The sequence below is a fragment of the Peromyscus leucopus genome, chromosome 5 (assembly GCF_004664715.2).
Source record: "Peromyscus leucopus breed LL Stock chromosome 5, UCI_PerLeu_2.1, whole genome shotgun sequence".
NCBI classification, from domain to species: Eukaryota; Metazoa; Chordata; class Mammalia; order Rodentia; family Cricetidae; genus Peromyscus; species Peromyscus leucopus.
This window is the reverse complement of record NC_051067.1, coordinates 104072113-104092558: the sequence shown is the minus strand read 5'-3', so window position 1 is coordinate 104092558 and position 20446 is coordinate 104072113. Positions and strand designations below refer to the sequence as shown.

The window sequence follows — 20446 nt, the reverse complement described above, 5'->3', positions numbered from 1 at the left end:
TCACGCAAGGTGGGAATCAATTAACCTGTCTCTAAGTGTCTTCATTACTATCCTGAATGTTAACTGTACCTGGCTCTGTTATTTATTGTTCCATAACAAACTGCTCCCAATCTTGGTTTAAAATAATAATTTATTTGTGTCTTGACTTTTCAACTTGTGCAGAGCTCAGGAGAGATTGCTATTCTATTTTCACTCCAGCATCAGCTGGTGACAATTCTCCCATGGCTGAAAGCCTCACTTCTAAGATTACTTACAAGGCTGGCAAGTTGAGATTGACTTTTGCTTTCTCTGCACATGAGCCTTTCTGTGGCTGAGTTATGATGATAAGAACTTCAAGACCACAGGAACCAACTGCTTTGCCTTTTCTAAACTGACTGCAGAAGTCATGTGGCTCCTTTCATGATACCCATAAAGCTACGAAAATTTAAGAGGAGTCGATCCAGACCTCACCTTTCTATGGGAGGAATGGGAAATAATGTTGAAGAAGAGACCTTCAGGATGAGATATTCTTGTGTGTTTTTGGAAGATGACATCTTAGTATCTAATTTAAATATAATTGCTATTGTTTGGATTAACCCAGCTAGTGCTGATTTTTATAACTTCTGAAAAATTGACAATAATTGTTTAGCCATTGTTGTTTAGATTATTGCACAAAATTTATGAAATTATTGAGGTGAGCAAGGGGCTAGAGAGATGGTTTGGTAGTTAGGAATGTATATATATTACTTTTTCAGAAAACCAATATTGGTGGCTCCCAACTGCCTATAACTTAGCTCCAGGAGGATCTGTTGTCCTCTTCTGGTCTCTGCTGCACCTGCACTCTTGTGCACATAGCCACATAGCCACAGACATATTTGAAAATAGATCTTTAAAATTTTATTTTTATTATTTTAAATTATGTGTTTATGAGTGTGTTTATGTGAGAGTATGTGTATCTATGTGAAGGTGTCCACAGAAGCCAGACCTGTCAGATTTCCCCCAGAGCTGTAGCTGTAAGTGTTTGTAAGCTGCCCAGTTTGGGTGCCAGAAACCAAACTCTAGTACACAGGAAGAGAAGCATAAGCTTTCAACCGTGAGCCATCACTCCAGCACCTAAAAAAAAATAATTCTTTAGATAAAATGGTATTAACCTATTGAAATTAATAATAGCTGCTAATTGTATCATCATTTAATTACTGGTCACTAATATTATAAATAGCTAAGGAGAGTCTACATTTTATAGATTAAAAAATTACTTCTATGGAAAGTACAATGAGTGACCTAAAGAGTATCCAAAACTATACTTTAACACAAATATGTGCATGTGCAAAGGTGAATACAGGGTTATAGCATAATCATAATGACTCTACTATTTCTCATAATGGAAAACAGTCACAACAAACATCTTCTTCAGAGCCTCTTCCTGAAGAAGACTTGGGTCAGTTGCCAGCACCCATATCAGGAAGCTTACAATTTACCTGTAGCTCCAAATACAGAGGATATGATACTCTTTTTGGTCTCTGCAGGCACCTCCCCACACACATGATATACACTGAAAGAGACACATGCACATCCATATAATTCAACCAAAAGGAAGGCAATTAATTATGACAATTAAGGAGATGCCTTGGTTATTCAAAAGAATCAAAAGATAACAATCTACAAAATAGAGATATCAAAGGTGAGGATTATGAGACACATATTAGCTTTTGAGTATTCCAAAAGAGATGGGGGAACCTTGCTTTTCCTGGTCATTTTGAGATTTATACATTTTTCATAATAATGAGGCTCATAAAACATTATCAAAGTTGCATATTCCATTCTTACAATGTTCAATATGTCGGGAAGAGAGGGGGTAGAAAGCATTATTCATGAGTAGCCATTAATGTTCTTTCTTATATAATATGAGTATGTGGCACCATTTACATTTTTGATTAACATACATATAAATATGGAGGGAGTAGACTATCTAAAAGCTTCCAGAGAATTCCATGCTTGACTTGGTGGAAAGGAAATAGAGTAAGATGAGTGACAAATATAGCTATAGAAATACATTCTTGAAAGATAAAAATTTGTATTTATCTCTAAAATAATTACAAAGTGCTGGAAGGCTTTTAAATATAGGGGTGATTTTGCTTTTTTGTTTTTGGTCCTCCTTGAGCAATCAGCAGTGATAGAGGTAAACCTTGGAATTAATTTGTGGGATATCATGAAAAAGCAAAAGGAAGACTCAGCTGTCCGAATATGTGGAGTCTTGTATAGTTCTCCATCACTTTTTTCCTTCCTTTCATGTAACAAGTGACCCCATCATCTCACCCAGGACCCCAATATTGTTTTATCATCCTGTAAAGAACACATTCTTCTAGCAAGCAGGCCATCTGGGACCCTCTTCCCATCCATCCTCTTCTCTTCTGTGTTCTACCAATAGAAAGTTCAATTTTAAACCCTTTGAGAAATTTACTGGGATTCAATGAAATCTGAAGTCTTACAGCTGCCAAATAAAAAGAAAAATAAAAGTAGATGTCTTCTTCTTTCAGGCGTGTACCAGATGTCTGTTTCAGAAGCAGCTGTCCCGGGGGAGGAAGTAGGAAGAGTGAAGGCTAAAGACCCAGACATTGGAGAAAATGGCTTAGTCACATACAACATCGTTGATGGAGATGGCATAGAACTATTTGAAATCACAACGGATTATGAGACACAGGAAGGTGTGGTGAAACTGAAAAAGGTGGGTCCGAGGAATCAAACAAGTCAGTCAGGTGATCTTTGTTACCCAGGCAACCTGAGCAAAGACAGGGTACTGGTGGGTAAGAAATGCGCTGATGCAAGACTGAGGGGGGACCTCATCCATTTGCAGTGGAGGTCTGAATTCTGGGGAGATAAAAGAAGTCTTTTTCATACTGATACTGTGGAAGATGCTGGCAAAAGTGTGGATTATACCTGTCTGAAGTAGCTGGCTTGTTCTCCTGTGTTTTGACAAAATTATCTGGTGGGAGAAAAGATGACTTGATAAGCCTGGGTTTTGGAAAAGAAACTCTGACTTCCTTGAGGTCTGCCAGCCTAAGTCAACTAATACAGACTGAACAGCTATTTTAAATATCCTTTGCTCCCTGCACTGTGTGATGGTCCATGAAATTTTAACCAATCTCCCCTTTTCTTTCCTCTCAAATCAGAACTTGAAGTAACCATAATGATTCTTCCTTCTTATTCAGTTAAACTATCATCAGAAATAAAACATATCCCTCCTCTAGATGTATTACACACAAGAGCTTTATTACTTCATTTTGCTTGGTTTTATATAAATCAATCTCATATTTACTCAGTACTGACTATTAAGCAGAAAGAACCCACCTCTCCTTCATTCTGAACAAGAGAAAGTCATATGAAATAGATTGTTCCAATGATCTATAATCCCTCAAATTATTTTGAAATAGAGATTCAGACGGAATCAGTCACAGTCACATAGATACATGTAGAATTCACATATAGATGGTATTGGAGCAATGTCCCTTAATCTTAAGACATTTGGAAGCAACTGAGCCAGAAAGTCAGATAAGATTCACTTTAAAGTGAAGAAACGATTATAGTGCATTCTAAAGCAGTTCCCTCCTAATTTACCACTTGAGAAATCAACACCTCTCCATCATCACAGTGTATGGAGCATTAAATGTGAATTGGTTGAGGGGATTACCTTGGTTTTAATCAAGCATTCATTTTCTACTTGGTTTTATAGTATGGATATTAAGCTTCTTGGTGTGAAAGAAAAGATTGAATTGTAACTGAGAAAAAATTAAACTGAAGAGTCAATAAAGAAGCTAGTAGCTAGAGGAGAAGAAGGTGGCCCTGGTGGACATTTTTTAGCAGAGGGAACATGGGTGGCTGACCGCTCACCGTAATACAACGCATACTGTGTGGGTGAACATATTTAAGGGACATAGAACTAAGGAAAGGTAGGTGACTGCACTGAGAAAGCAATAAAATCTCAAGTGGAAGTTGAGGTTATGCCAGATATTTGCAAAAGTCTCCACTCCTGACTATGAGTTTCATAACCAAAGATGTCTAATTATCAGCCACAAGAGGATGGAGAGCTGTTCTTTCTGGTTTCTTTTCCTTTTTTTTTTTTTTTTTTTGAAAAGTAGCTGTGTGAACTGTGTGCAGCTGTCAACTTTTTTTGTTAATTAATATTACTATCCCTATCCCTCCTGTATGACACTCATGCACGAACATTGACATCAGCGATTCCTGCCTCCCATCCTTTGCTGTGCAAGTAATTGGATAGTTGGTTATGCGAAGGTTGTCACCTGCTTTGAGTGTATTCAGGGCATAAACACACACTGTTCTCTAAAATCCTGAGACATTTAAATCACCCCCATGAAACTCATACATGGCAAATGAGCTCTCTGCATATGATTAATTTGTGCACTTTCCCCCAATTCACTGTTTATTATAGGCAGTGGGAAAGCTTTTACAAAGCACTGACATTTAGATTTAAAACAATGTAGGCTGCTATTTAATTTGGAAGAGAAGATTTGCCTTAACTTGCACCACAAAGTTCCAAATGTCCACCAGGAAAATGCAATCAAATGTGAAATTAGTAGACTAAAAATATGGGTCTCTTTGGAAGACATTAAACACAATTTAACAATCTAAAGGCATGTGGAAAGATCTTAGAATAGTTTTAGTATTTTAAAGATTTTCTTTAATATGACATTTTCATTCAATTCTTGATTCACTTGTTTATTTTCTACTGGGCTAATCAGTTCTAATTATCTGTCAGGCAGACTGTGGCAAAAGCTGGTAATCTAAAATGTAAAAGATTGACTGCTAGCCACAGGGAATCACAGATTAACAGGAGAGTTCAGTAAAAAGTTGTTTGTGATGAAAGGCGTTTCCTCAACCTTGACAGTACTGGTGTTTCAGGCTTGATAAATCTTGGTTGTAGGGGAATGTTCTATACGATGCAGGATACTTTACAGCATCTGGACCTTCTTTATATATAAGTAAATAGACATACACTTTCCCTCACCCCACTGTTAATGATAATGGTTAAAAACATTGCTGTAGTTCTTACCAAATACATTTGGAGTGACTAGAAGCAAAATCAGTCCCCTTTTGAAAACTCAATTATGGTAAAATGTGCATCCTGAGTTGATTCCTGACAGCTAAACAGCACTTTCCCAGGTTCACAAGGAGAAAAGAAGGCAGGAACAGGGTTCAGGGAAGACTGGTTCAGAGAGAACAGGGCATAATGAAGAGACTGTAAGTCATTCCGTTCTTAGAGTGGAAAGACACAGTAGGACCACTTGAAAATCTGTTGGGATAAAAATGAGAGATTTCAAAATGCTGAAGAGGGTACAAGACTAATGAAGGAGAAGATTCCAGGGACCTTGAGGATCTGGGGAGCTACCTCCAGTCATGTTTGGAAGGAAAGGAATATATTTGAAGACTGCTGCTTATACAGCAAAATGGCCGATATACAAAGCCACATGGTATGGTCATTCTTAGGCATCTGGCAGACTTGATAGATTCACTTTTTAAATCTTTTCCAAAATCATGTTTGAAGATCTCTGACCCAGGTTCAGAGTTTCATAGCAAAGAAGAAAGAATTATTCTGAGTATTTAACCACTCTCTGTGCAGTTATGTGGAGAACAATGTAAAATACAGGTTAGCCCCTACGTGGCTTAGTGGTGTCAGGAAGAAAATCCACTCACCTGTCCATTACAGTATGTTCTGCCAGGTGGAAATTCCATCCACTGTAAACAAAGGCATGCATAGCTTCTAAACTGTTCATTTTAAACCAAATAAACTTGGGAGGTAGTGTGCGAACAGCAATAGAAAACATTTGAAGAGTTCCTTGTTGTAATCAATGTTATGTCTATTTTTTAAATTTTTCTTTGGTCTGTGTATTTGTACACATAAATGTAGATGTATAACATTTGCTTGCTTCCAGTCATAGGGTGATCTGATTTGTTAACTTAATGTCACATCATAAACACTTTACATGCTGTTATATAACACACATAATCATTTTTAATGACTACATTACATCCTATCCTATCTATGGACTGTGATTTCCTTAATAAAATCTCACAGTTGGATTTGCTGTTCCGTGTGTACATTTCCCCAGATTAGATATAACCTTCTATTACATCTAAAAATATTATGTGTTTTTCAATATTGTTTGTTTGCACTTTCTGTTGAATAAATCCCTCAGGGAGAATTTTCAGAGGTGAGGATTAGTAAGCTGGGGTGGGCAGTAAGAATTTTATGGCTTATGCAGTGTGTTGCCTCATTTAGTTTTATTTCAACTATTCATAATATGAGTATAAATGTCCACATGGGGAACTACCTCAAATCCTGTTTGGAAGGAGAAAGGGAATTATTGTAAGTAAATGCTTAAATGTTATCCAGTCACCATCCCTGCTGCTCATTCAGAAAAATGATTGATGCATATGACTACATGATGCAGTCTTCCTAGGCATAGGGAGACAAAAATCAACAAGGCTCAGTAGATTCTTTGGAGCTATTTTCCCTTTTATAATAAAGGGGAGCTATGAGACCACACACAGCTGTTTGTGGTTGTTGAGCAGGACTTCTTAAGGCTATAAAGCTGGGCTAACTTCCAGAGTACTTAGTACTTCATCCAGACCATTCCATCCTATGGTCTCCAGGTATTGATTAGAATGGTCTGGATGAAGTCAGTTGGTTAGGCTGCAAGCATGACCACGTGTTACTCAACACAAACAGGGATTTCTAGTGGTAACACATATCTGGGTCCTTAGGCATATATCTCCATCAAGTTCAAAAAGGTTTTGCTCTAGAAATATTAGCAGATGGAAATTTCATCTTTTCTGATTACAAATCACCTCGTCTCACAACGATTTTATTCCGATGCGTGATTCAGTCTAGTCATTACAGAGATTTCTGAGAAATTGTAGCAGTCTTATATTGCCAATCTATAAATATCATTTATATCTGCTTCTCAACAACACAACCAATGATCTAGTAGCTACTGGGTCCCTTCTAGGAAGACAGAATGACAGAGAATTAGAGGACATATTTAGCAGCAGGGAAAAGGAGTGGTCCTTGATTGTAGAGAGTTGCAGGTGGGAGATAACAGAGTCAAGGTTGCTGAATATGCATAAGCTTTCTGAAATGATGATGGTCTTGGATCTGGAGTGGTGGAGAACTATGTCTGTCTAAGCCCTGTGATTAGATATCCATTCAGAATAAGTATTTACTAGGCAAACAACAACTGCACGGAAGGCAGTTGCCAGCCTTAAAAGATCAAGTTTGTTCCAAATATTTGTTAGCCCTGCCTCATTGGACTACTGCTTAGAAAGTTGTTTCTCAGGTGGTATGGCTTATATTTGTGCTACAATGTTGCTTTTCACCCTTTGCTAACTCTCTGTATTTCTTATTCGGAAGTAAAGGGCACTTACCATCTCCTTGTGACTGTGTCCATTCAAATGTTACCTCTGAGTTCTTTTGCTTACTTGTCCAAAACCATGTGCTACTTACACTTGTTATTCTATTAATGAATAAATTTGTCATTTATGTGTTCTGATCAAAAGAAAGGACTATCTTCAGTGTCACTTATCCCAAAGAGAAGGTAACTTAGCACCAAAGGGACTCAGAACAAAGCTTTGACATTACATTTTAACTAGAAAGCAGTGAATATCTTTCAAAAGGAGGCCTGGGAAGCACAACAGATATGTTAAAAAATAGCACTGAGATGTCTAGGAAGACAAAATTATGTCAATAAGTATGTAGGATTGGAAGGATTCTTTCAGTGGTTAGAGCACTTGCTGCACAAATAGTAGGCATGGAGACGGACATTCACATACCCTGAACCTGTAAGAAAAATGGATTAGTGGGACAATCTGCTTGCAGTTTTGCTGCTATGAATGAAGAGCTGGGATCCTGGAGCAGGCTAGCTGACTGGAATAGTGGTATAGTGTCAGTGAGCTCTGATTTCGATTGAGAAGCCTTGTGTGCATGTCCATGTGTAAAGTGGAAGAAGGTTGAGGAAGATTTTTCCATGTCAGCCTGAAAGACATGCACACACACATACAAATGAAAACACGGGGGAAAGTAAATTAATGTTATTTAACAGCTCCACCTACCAAAATCTGTTCATAAACTATGATAAGTAACTATATGTATGTGTTGGTAAGGTCATAGTCTTTGGGAAACACAACCTAGTCAAAACTAAGCAAAAGAAATGAAGCTATCAGTATGTTGATGCTAGGATATGATGTGTTTTTGTAGCTGGCAGTATGAGGCAGTGGTTAAATAAAATAGACCTTTGTATTCTAGCTAAAAATAATGTGTCCTTTTATTACAAGATTTGTAGCACTTCACAGAGTGGGCACCCAATGGACATTAACTCCCTTCTTGGTGGCTGTAGAGAATGAGGTTGACTTTGTGTGGGGTGGCCCTTCTGTATTTGCCATGTTCTTTGCGTCATGTACACCTTGCATCATGTTTCAACAACTGATTGTCCTGAACCATATAGATATTGAATCAGTATAGATTTTTCTCTCTTTGAGAAACTGTTTGCTTCACTCAGTGAACCAATCAGGTCTTTATCTTCCATTATTCTTTCAAGGAACTGGTTGTCAATCTTTTCTTCATTCTTACCAGCCTGTAGATTTTGAAACCAAAAGAGCATATAGCTTGAAGGTAGAGGCCGCCAATGTACACATTGATCCGAAGTTCATCAGCAATGGACCTTTCAAGGACACTGTGACGGTCAAGATTGCAGTAGAAGATGCTGATGAGCCTCCCATGTTCTTGGCCCCAAGTTATATCCATGAAGTCCAAGAAAATGCAGCTGCTGGCACTGTGGTTGGGAGAGTTCATGCCAAAGACCCGGATGCTGCCAACAGCCCGATAAGGTACACGTGGTTTTATCTTAAGAACAAACATGGGAGCTGGGCGGTGGTGGTGCATGCCTTTAATCCTAGCACTTGAGAGGCAGAGGCAGGCAGATCTCTGTGAGTTCCAGACAAGTCTGGGGTACAGAGTGAGTTCTAGGACAGGTTCCAAAGCTACACAGAGAACATACATTGGAAAGTAGAGGCAGGAAGTTTGGGAAGGGTCTTACAGGCACCATAGCATTCCATTTCTAAACATATCAAGGTTCAATAGATTTCAAGCAAACTAAGATTTACCAGATAGGAGTCCACTTCATTTCTGCTACTAACATTTTGGCTAGGCTTCAAGCTACATTAGTTAGTTCTCTCTGAAACAGAGTCCTAATGTATACTAGCTGATATAACCATTAGCCAGATCTACATGCCTTCTGGAACTAGGATACAGTATAATTAATTACTATGAAATAATTATAGTAATTATCTTGTGTTTAATATCTCCTTAAGTACCACTAACTTTAGTAGGTGTGTTAGATGTATGATCCAATTTATCTTCTCAACATTGTTGTTATATGAACTGTAGACTCCTAAATTGATCAAAAATTGAGGTTCTGCAAGATGAAATAAACAAAATGGAATAATTTGTGAGCTCTTACAAGTCATAGGGAAACTCTAATCTCTGATGAGCACTTTGCAAAGGTAACAGAATGATTATATAATTTTGTTTCTGTTATTCAGAAAAAAATATACAGAATCATGCCTCTCCTTACCCCATTGACTAGAGCTACTGAAACATGAGGTTGATGACCAGGAGGGCATTGCAATGAGAATGAGGTTGAAAAGAGATTCTCATAGTTCTAAGACATTTATAGCGTGCAAATGTGAAGTTATCTGAAGTCCACTTCCATAGACTGGGTTATCTTTTGTCCTCTCCACAGCTGGTCCTCTATTTTCTTTCTTCCATCTGCCTCCTCAGGATCTCTCTGCCTCTTGGCTTCCAGACATCCTAATGCTATTAACGTTGTAGCCAAAATGACTGCTGTAAAATGTACATCCAAATATATATCATATGATTAAAAAGCAGCAAAACTCTGTGACTAAATTATCGCTCATTAATTCTCCTTCCAAAATAATATAGTGTCAAATTTAGAGACCTTCCTCAATCCACAACCCAGTTTAGTCATTCTCTAGAGCAAATGTGCTAACTCTTAATTCCTACGCTATACATGTTCTGTCTTCAAACTGAAATCTCTGCTTTCCAAGTTGTGGTGTCATTCTTATTATGCTCATCTCAAATAGGCTTGGGCCTGTTTCATCCAAGCTTCATCATTTTAGCCAAATCCAAACACCACGTTCTCTTATCCTTCCCTTTCTCTCTCCTTCCTCTTATCCATCCTTCCCTCCTTTCCCTCATTGCTTATTTCCCTATGAAAAAATTTCACACTATGAAGTGGAGTATACATCCTTTCAAAGCATACAAGTATTTAGTTTCACTCAAGTAAGCTAAATGCCACATGTGTTTTTAGAGAACTGGATGTTTCCAATTAGAATTTTTTGGATAATCAAAACCATTGTAGATTATACCTAAAATTCATTTTTATTTCCAAATAATATACCATATGAATACACAGTGTCTTGTTTATCTGTATATCATTTACATGGACATTTATGTTCTTTTAGCTGTTGGATTTCACAGATACAGCTTCTGTTCATACTGCTCCCCAAGTTTTTGCATACATATATGGTCTTTCTCTCAGCTATGTAACTAGAATTAGAATTGCTTAATCATGTAGCAAACCTGTGTTTAAATTTCTGAGCAGCTGTCCTTTTTCCCCCCACAATATCTGCAGCATTCTCCAATGGTGTCAGCAGCATGGCTTATATCTTTTGATTCTAGCTACCTTAGTAAATTCCAAACCACATATCGTGTTTGTTTCACTGATACCAACTAATAGGAAGTATCTATATAGACATCCACTTAGTAGCAGTGTATATTTTCTAGAGAAAAAAAAGCTGTATAAATCCTTTTTCCATTATATAATTGTATTAACCATATTTTTATTATTGAATAATCAAAGTTTTTATGTATTCTGACTGCAATTGATTTGTAAATATTTTCTTTCATTCTGTGAGCTGCCTCTAAATTTTTCTGATTGTTTCTTTAGAGGTGAAACTGCTTTTAATTGTGGTTAAGTCCACTCTTTTCCTCCTTGGTTGCTTCTACTTTACTTGTCAGATATAAAAAATTGTGGCCTACTTTAGACAAACTCAAAAAATATTTCACTTACATTTCCTTTGAGGAAATTTTATAGTTGTAGATTTTTATTTAGATCCTTGATTTATTTCAAATTGATGTCTCTGTGTGTTATGGGGGGAAAGCTCATCGCATTACATTGCTTGTGGATTTCCACATTCTGGACTCTCAATTTGAGTCACTTTATATGTGTGCCTATTCGTATGCCAGTGTCACACAGTTTTAATTACTGTAACTTTAGAAGAAGTTTTGAAGTGAGCAACTTTGATTCCTTCACAGTTTTTGTATATTATGCTTTATAGGAAAGTAATAGTAGCCTTAATTTGCATTGTCCATGGATGTTCCCATATTCCAAAGGCAGAGTTGGATAGTTTCGTCAGAAGTCCTGCATCTTATACAGTATAAAAACGTTGGATAGTTGTCTCTTGCTGACCCATGTTTTGTGTAATCACTGAATTCTTCCACTAACTGTGGTGCACGTCCATACTGGACAACTGTTTTCTGAATTAATAAATTAATGTCCCTGATTTGTCTTAGAAACTCAGATTCTTAGATCTGGAAGTGATGACATTCCCTTTTAGCATTTATTCAACCAACCTATATTGACTACACACTGGTAATCCCCAATAAATTCAAATAATGTACAGAAAGACCTGATAAAAGATTTCTATAGTAAAAATATGCAAACAGACAACTATGCAAGAAGTGCTAGGTAACAAGGTCGAGAGTGATAAAGCAGAACATCTAATGTTCTTCTCTGGCCTTATACTCTACATGCTATACACTCATATACACTACATACACTCAAAAACACACAGAAACAACAAATAATAACAAAAGACAAGCAAAAGAGCACACACTCACTCTCATATATACATACAAATATACATATACATATACACACATAATGATGGGTGTGATAGACTAAATTTATAATCCCAACACTATGGAGGCAGAGATAGGAAAAAAATATCCCTGTATCTCACTGTGAAGCCTACCTAGCCTACTTGGTGAACTTCATGCAAGGGAGAAATCTTGTCTCTAAAAACCAGATGGGCAGCCTTTAAGAAATGACACCCAAAAGTGTCATTTTGGCCTCTACATGCAGGTGCACACATGTAGACATCCACCCACATGAACCCATGCACAAGTACATGCACATTCTTAAGATAGTTGATATTGAAAATAGCCAAGAAAATGTAAATGAAAACGACAATTTAAGTTTCCCCTTGCCACAGTTAGAATGACCATTCTCAACTAGAAAAACAAAAGCGAGAGAGGAAAATGCTAGTGAAGAAATAAAGAAAGGGAAAGACTTATTCACTGCCGATAAGAACATAGGTTCAAATACCCACTACATAAAATAGTATCTGGGATCCAAAAACCAAAAGGAAGACTACCATCTATCCCACACTATTACTAGTGTGCATCTATACAAAAGAAATAAAAGCTGTATGTTGGATGCATATCTCCACTTCCATGTTTATTGCAGCACTGTTCACAGTAGCCACAATACAGAACCAACAAAAATCCCCACCCACAGATAAATGGATAAAGAAACTATGGGGCATACCCATAGTAAATAACTGTTCAGTAATAAAGGAAATCATGAAATTCTATCATTTTCATTTTTAGGAATAAAGATAAACCTGAATAAAGGGACATCCCCTTCAGTGAAATAAGCCAGGGGATAAAACAACCAACCAATCAACAAACCAAAGCAAAGGACAGCAGATAATAAATGATCTGTCTCATATGTGGAATCTGTAACCTCAAACTAATCTTGTGTAGATTATTAATTAGAGATGCTGTGCAGACTGAAAGGCCCAGGAACATGAGGAGGGTTTAGTAAATAGATTCAACATTACAGTAAGATAGAATAAACTCTTGTGTCTTGGTGCACAGTAATATGACCATGACTAACATTAATAATCAAATACTTTGTTATGTATCTTGAAAAGAGTTTGAATATTTGTAATGGAAGACATTATAAATTTAAGGTGATGATTAAGTTTAAGGCTAATGACTTTGATTTGAAAATTGCACAATGTAAACATTTACTGAAGCACCATCAAAACCATACATATCTACAATTCTTACATAAAAATAAAAACAATTCTCTAAAATGCTGCAGCATCAGAAAACAAACCCTAAACACATGAGTATATAAACAGGAAGAAATTTTCAACAGGCCATGGAAGGAATATATACAATTCATAAAAAAAATGGCGACTCAGGGTGTAGCTCAATTGGTAGAATTTATGCCTAACATACCTGAGGCCCTGGATTTGATCAGTAGCCCAACAAAATGGGGTATAGAGGTGTGGATCTGTAATCCCAATACTCCAGAGGTGGCAGCTGAAGGATCAGATGTTCAAGGTCATCCTTGGCTACATATTAAATTTTAGCTCATTCTGATCTCATATGTGAGATACTTTTACCCCCAAAATGAAACAAAAAGAAAATAGAAGTTTATGTATTGCATTTTAGAATATTATCCTTATTGATGAGAAATATAATTTTTGAATGTTTTCTTAGAATCAGAACAATATGTTTAAAGCAGTTTTTCTGAATCCTCATAGAACATTTTGAGACTGTGTCTGTTTCAGAAGTCAGTTCATGGGAATATTATGCCCAGGGGATAATTGACTTGCTTAAGTTCACATGACTAGTTTAGAGACTGGATTTTAAACCAGATCTATTTTAGCTTCAATCTGCTCTCTTAGATATAGGCAACTGGTAACAGAAATGTTACTTCAGATACATAGGACTATTCTGTAAAGAAGCTCTTTATGTAATGGCAGGAAACTCTTCCTATGCCTCTAACTGCTTCAAGATGTTCATAATTATGAGTTAATACAACTTACTTTTGACCTAGAATATCAAGGTGTATTGGGAACATTTTTAGGAGAACAATGATATAAAGACACATAGAGCAGCTACTTATTTCCCCTGGACTTTATTGTTTCTGGGGATCCAAATCTGCAATCCATTTATTTGGGTCATGTTTCAGTGGTAGCTGTTCTGTGCATGCAGGCCATTTCCAAGTCTATAATTATCCACAGGTTCTCACTAACTAAGTAGACCCAAGTCCCTACTCTATCCACTTGGGTTCCTCTTCTTAGAAATGTCAGACAAATTACAGGTGGACACACAAGTTTATACTGAATGAACTTTTTACCACCTAATGTCCTGAGTACTCTCTCCATCTTTCCAGGTATTTGTAAATTTGGACATGAAGTTAAGAATTTATAATATCATTTAGACACTTAAAAAGTGTGTGTGTGTGTGTGTGTGTGTGTGTGTGTGTGTGTGTGTGTGTAAGTGCATGTGTTGGGTGTATGTGCATATGTTTGTGCATGAGGGATCACATACACTTGTCCATACATACATTGACAAGTCAGAGTTCAGTGCTGGATATCCATATCTGTTCCTCTCCGCCTTAATTCTTTTTTTTACATAGAGCTTCTTATTGAACATTCAGCTCACCAACTGGTTAGGCTGGCTGGAAAGCAATCACCAAGGATCTGTCTGTTGTTACCTCAGCACTGGTGTTGTAGATTAATGCCATCATGATGTGCCTTTATATGGTTAATGAGTATCTGAATTCAGGTCCTCTTGTATATGCAACATTCTGAGCCTCTTACATATTTGCAACGCTCTCTTCTCAGATTCTATATAACATTTAACACATTTTTCTTTGGCATTTTTATGGAAGCATTCTCTCTCTTTGTTTTATATTCTCTCCTTCCTGCCTCCCATCTGGTGTTTTGTTTAGTGTTTGTTCACCTTTCAAGCACTGGGGTCTCCCTAAGTCTCAGTGTTTGACTTCAAACTCTCTCTATGTCCACTCCCCTGTAGGATTTCACTCATGCTATGATTGAATTGAGTCAGTCTTTCACATCCCTTGCCTCTGGGCTGATTTTTATCATGATTCTAATTCTGAATTTATGACAGGATATGCTGTTAATTTTTAATCCTCTGTTGTTCTTTCTTTACTGCTTACTTATTCTTCTTAAAGATATTTGTGGACAGAGATGGGTATGTAGATCAGTGCTAGAGAGCCTGGGAAGCATCAACAATGCCATGAGTTCAGGTTTCAGTGCTATAGAAGCACAATAGAGGTTATCTGTGAGCTCATGTTTACTGTGCCTTTTTTAAAAATAGAAAGAAGGGCACAGGTGTATCTTAGTAAAGTACTTAGTTGGGAAGCATGATAATCTGAATTTGATCCAAAGGACCCACAAGAAAATGATGGTTATGGTTTATCACACTTATAATTCTGGTGCTGAAGAAGAAGAAGAAGAGACAAATGGATCCCTGTGGCTTTTTAGTCATGAGCTTAGCTTACTTAGAGAGCTCCAGTCTGGTGACAGACTCTGTCCCCAAAAATGTGGTATACAGTTCTTGAATACCAATAACCAAGTTTTTCCTGCAGCCTCTAAATGCACATGTACATACAGGTATCTTCTCCTACAACGTCCATCTATATATACACAAATGTAGCACCACCACCGCTAGCACCACCACCACATGTCACACTCAAACAACTAATTATATCTCTGTCTATCATAGAATTGAATCTTTGCTCTCTTAACATTGCAACCTATTTTTAGTTGAACTTCAATCTCTATTTTCTGATAAATTAACTTAATTTTGTGTCTTCCAATAGCTCTCTCTCTCAGATAGTGAGGCCATAAAGTTTGAAAACTGTCATGGCCATCTCAGATATCTAAATCTTGACTGACTCCTACTGTTACTCTATTAAACATAGTTTTCTATCCCTCTGGCATTTCAGTAGCTATTTCTCTTATTTTGAAAACTATATCTAATTCTTAAATTTTCTCTGCTCTCTTTTTCTTTTGGATCATCTTTACTACAGTTCCAGAGTGATCACTCAGTTGTTCTGATTTCATTTATTTGCTTATTTGCTTAAAGTTCTACCATGTTTCTCATTGGCTTCACAATGGAGGCTCCCTTCTGACATTCAAGAGATTTCATATTTTCTCCCTGAATACAACTGCAGCAGGAGCAAAAACTATGGGTTGCATTGCTTAATGTGGGTGAATTTTGAGGATGCTTTGTTTAATTCTCACATATAATATTAAGTTAGTTACAATTGCTGTTCTAGTGTAAAGATAAATATGTTGAAGTTAAGCAATTTTAAGTGACTTTTTCAAAATTATAGTATCCAGATTATGTGCAGTGGGGCATGACTGGATTTAAGATTTTTCAAAATCCAGATCCATGGATGAGTTTTATATCTTTAGAATTATGTCTTGCCTACCGCCTTCCTTATCGTATATGTGCTGTCATATTACTTAAATAGGAAGCTGCTTTATGCCAAAAAACAAGTCTTCTGTTATTGTACATAGAATTATATGCTGAGGGCTAAGCTACAGACTTTTACTGGCTTTGATGAAATGTAAGACCAAACTAAAGTTCATCCCCATGAAAAAGGGAAACTATTCATTTCTCATAAGGCGATGTATTCAAAGTCCATTATGAATGACCTCATGTTTTGAATACAATAACATTGTTGTCCATGTGTGACTATCTTTTCTGGAAAGGATGTGACTGATATGAGATAGGAAGATATGGCCTTCAACTTTGGTTCCTCAGAAATTAGACATATATCATTTGTAATTTCCATCCTGTATAAATTAGGAGAGTAGGCTCTTTGATATCCAGAATCCTTGCTTCCCCTGATATTCTTGTATTTTCTGATTATTCTATGCATTTTATGAAAATGTTTCAAAAGCATCTAAGATTTGGAAGCTTTCCTCTTTTTGAAGTTGGTGTGGTGAAATGAATTAGTGGGACCCTTCAAGCTTAGCAGACCTATTAAAACTAAGTTGTTTCTACATGCCGAGTCTGGCTAAGTTATTTTACCTCACCTCAATCAAAGCCAAGTTTCTTTCCCTATCTCCAACCTGACCTTATGATAAATACATCTCCAAAATATTCTGAGAATCCTTTTGTCTTTGAAAGAGACAAATTCCAAGTGAGTAGGACTTGATAAAACTTTTGCACTGTGCTGTGGAGTGCAGCACATTCTGTAAGGAACGAAGAGAATGACCTACAAGTAACTGGCTGAGCATGGTTTGTGTTTGCACCTTGAAATTCAGAACCAAATTACCTACAGGTCTCTATAGGTAACAAAACAAAACAAAAAGGACACAAAATAGAGCAAGCACTTTTCTTTAAATGTGGAAAATACTGATGTTTAGATCTATAAATGATCTTGGATGTTGAATTTAGTTAACCTTGAAACTATTTAATATTTCATATGACAAAATTTGGCAAAGGTTTGATACATTTGTGACTCTGAGTACTTTGCGAGTGAGACAAACTCACTCCCCAAACACAATTTCATAAATATTCAGATGGTGGGTGATTATAGTAAATATGGAGAAATATGCAACACATTATTATACTTCTCAATCAAATATGCTAAACAGCATTTTCATTCATTGTACTGAATAAAGAAGTCCAATGTACCAAAATGATTTCTATAAAAGATTCATGTGTAAAGTTTGAAAAATAAATTTGATTAAAAAGAAAACCTAAGTCATGAGATCAGTTGAAAAAAAAAGTTGCTTTAAATATAACATGGATACAATATTCAAATATTAAGCTGCTCTGAATGTCTTGGTCTAATTGCCTCATTTACATTCTGCTTAGGTATTCAATTGATCGTCATACTGACCTCGACAGGTTTTTCACAATTAATCCAGAGGATGGTTTCATTAAAACCACCAAACCTCTAGATAGAGAGGAAACCGCCTGGCTCAACATCTCTGTCTTTGCAGCAGAAATTCGTAAGTATTCTCCTAAGGGCTTTGATTTGACTTTACTAAATATTAATTCTTCTGACTTGAGTCTATATGATAAAATTGCTGAGATGGATTTTTTGTTTATTTGTTTTGTTTTGTTTTAGATTTTTTTACTCCTTTTATTGGAAATAGATTTTTTTCTAACTAATATATCTTGATTATATTACCCCTCCCTCTCCTGTTTTCAGTTCCTCTCCACCTCCTGTCCCACTGGAATCTACTCCCTAGCTGTCTCTCATTAGAAAAACAAATGGCCTTCTAAGGGATAATAATAAAATAAAATATAGTAAGATAAAACAAAAATTAACATATCTGAATTTGACAAAACAAACCAAGGGAAGAAAAAGAGTCCCAGGGAAGGCACAGGAATCAGATACCTACTTGTTCTCATACTCAGGAATCCCCAAAAAATCACCAAAATGGAGGACATAATAAATTCAGACCCCTATGATGCAGCATTAATGCAGACCCTTGTAGGCTTTGTGCAAGGTGTGCCAATCTTTGGAAGTTCATATGAACTTTCAGGTTGATTTAGAGCACCTTGTGTTCTTGGTATCTTCCAACCCATCTGGTTCTTACACTCCTTCTGCCTCTTCTTCAGGGTTCCTTGAGGGGATGGATTTGATACAGATATACATTTTAGGGATGAGTATTCCAAGGTTTCTCACTTTCTGCACAATGCCTGATTGTGCATCTCTCTGTTTATTCCTATCAGGTGCAGGAAGAATTTCTCTGATGATTGTTGAGCAAGACACTGATCTAGGAGTATAGCAGAATGTCATTAAGAGTCATTTTGTTGTTACATTCTATTATCTATCTATCTATCATCTATCTATCTATCTATCTATCTATCTATCTATCTATCTATCTATCTATCTATAGAAGAGTAGTATTTAATTTTATTTTAGGTCCCTGAGGCTATTATCAATATAATTATTTTTTGGTTTTTAATTTTATTTTTAGTTGTTCACATAGAACAATAAATAGCCAACTAGAAATGGTTTTATTTTCTTTGGACAATTTGTGTGCACACTGAGAAAGATGGTTTATTACTCAGGGTTTTCTAGAGCAACAGAACTTACAGAATTACTCTTTCTATATATATCAAAAAGAATTTATTAGAATGACATACAGGCTGTGGTCCAGCTAATCTAACATGGCTGCCTGTGAATGTAAGGCTCAAGAATCTAGTAGTTGTGTGGTCTATGAGGCTAGATGTCTCAGTTGGTCTCCAGTACATGCTAAAATCCTGAAGAAGTAGGCTCTAATGCCAGTGACAGATTGGACTTGGTAGTGAGGATGATAGCAAGTAGGCAATGACAGAGAGAGTGAGAGCTTTCCTATTCCTTGTACTTTATTTAGGTCACTAGCAAAAGGTGTGGTTCAGATTAAAGATGGATATTTCGACTCAAAATATCTGGTTTAAAGGTTTATATTTCCACCTCAAAGATCCAGTTTAGAAGTGTGTCCTCCCACTTCAAACAATTTAATTAAAAAAAATCCCTCATGAGTGTGCTTGGTCATTTGGATTTTAGTTAATTCCAGATGTAGTCAACTTGAGAACCAAGAATAGCCATCACAGATGGCTTACCTTCTCCAGCAGTTTAAAACTTATGACCATCATGTTAAATCTCAAACAATAGCCTTACAGTCAAGACTTGAGGCATTTTGCATAGGTGTTAACCATTAATTCTTGAACCTGATCATATATCAAACTCTCTCAATACATCTCATATCTGGGATATTATAACAAAATTTCTTGGACCAATCTTGAGATCCCTGATTCAGTAGATCTGTACTAGAGTCCAATCATTTATATGAGCAACAAATGACCAGATGGATCTGATGCTACCTTTGGGAACCTACTTTGAAAAACATGGCAATAAACTACTTTCTAGCCGGACTAGTTTCTATTAGTAACCTTTAGAATTATTCTCAGTCAAAGTAGGAAAATGGTATAGTATTTCCTGTTTTAGGCATGACATTTATTCCAGGAATCCTTCCACAGAATTTCACACATTTTGATCTGAGATAGGTTTTGTGCCAACAAATCATGTGTTAGTTTTTTTCCAGCTCTGTAAGAAGTACTCAGGAGAATAACTTAAAGGGAAGAGCAATTTAGTTGTGCCAACACATTCCTAGTTTCATTCTAGGGCCCCCTTGTTCCATCCTTAAGTGCCTGTAAGGAGACAGAGCATTGTGGTGAGCAATATGCTACAGAGCAAAGATGTTCATATCTTGGTAGACATGAAGTATGCTTCAGTGACATCATTCCTCTAACTTGACCCTACTTTCTACTTTTCATTCTACCACAATTTCCCAATAATACCACAATATTACAAGACCATCAATAGATTCTTAATTACATCAGAGCCCTCTGGATTGAATCACTCCCCAAAGCCCATGAACTCCTAAAGATATGAGTACATGTGAACATTTCCTAGTCAAACCATAATTATGCAATTCTTAGAACTGTACATATAGTTGGAAGAAGCTTGATCAC

At 36.6% G+C, this 20446-nt stretch overlaps 1 protein-coding gene across 1 annotated transcript in view; it reads left to right on the top strand.

Moving 5' to 3' along the window:
* Positions 1 to 20446, top strand: part of Cdh11 (cadherin 11) — a 164760-nt gene that overhangs the window by 125975 nt on the left and 18339 nt on the right. Inside the window, 3 exon segments of the mRNA XM_028884362.2 lie at positions 2517 to 2704; positions 8624 to 8877; positions 17792 to 17928. Coding sequence (XP_028740195.1) covers positions 2517 to 2704; positions 8624 to 8877; positions 17792 to 17928 — 579 coding nt within the window.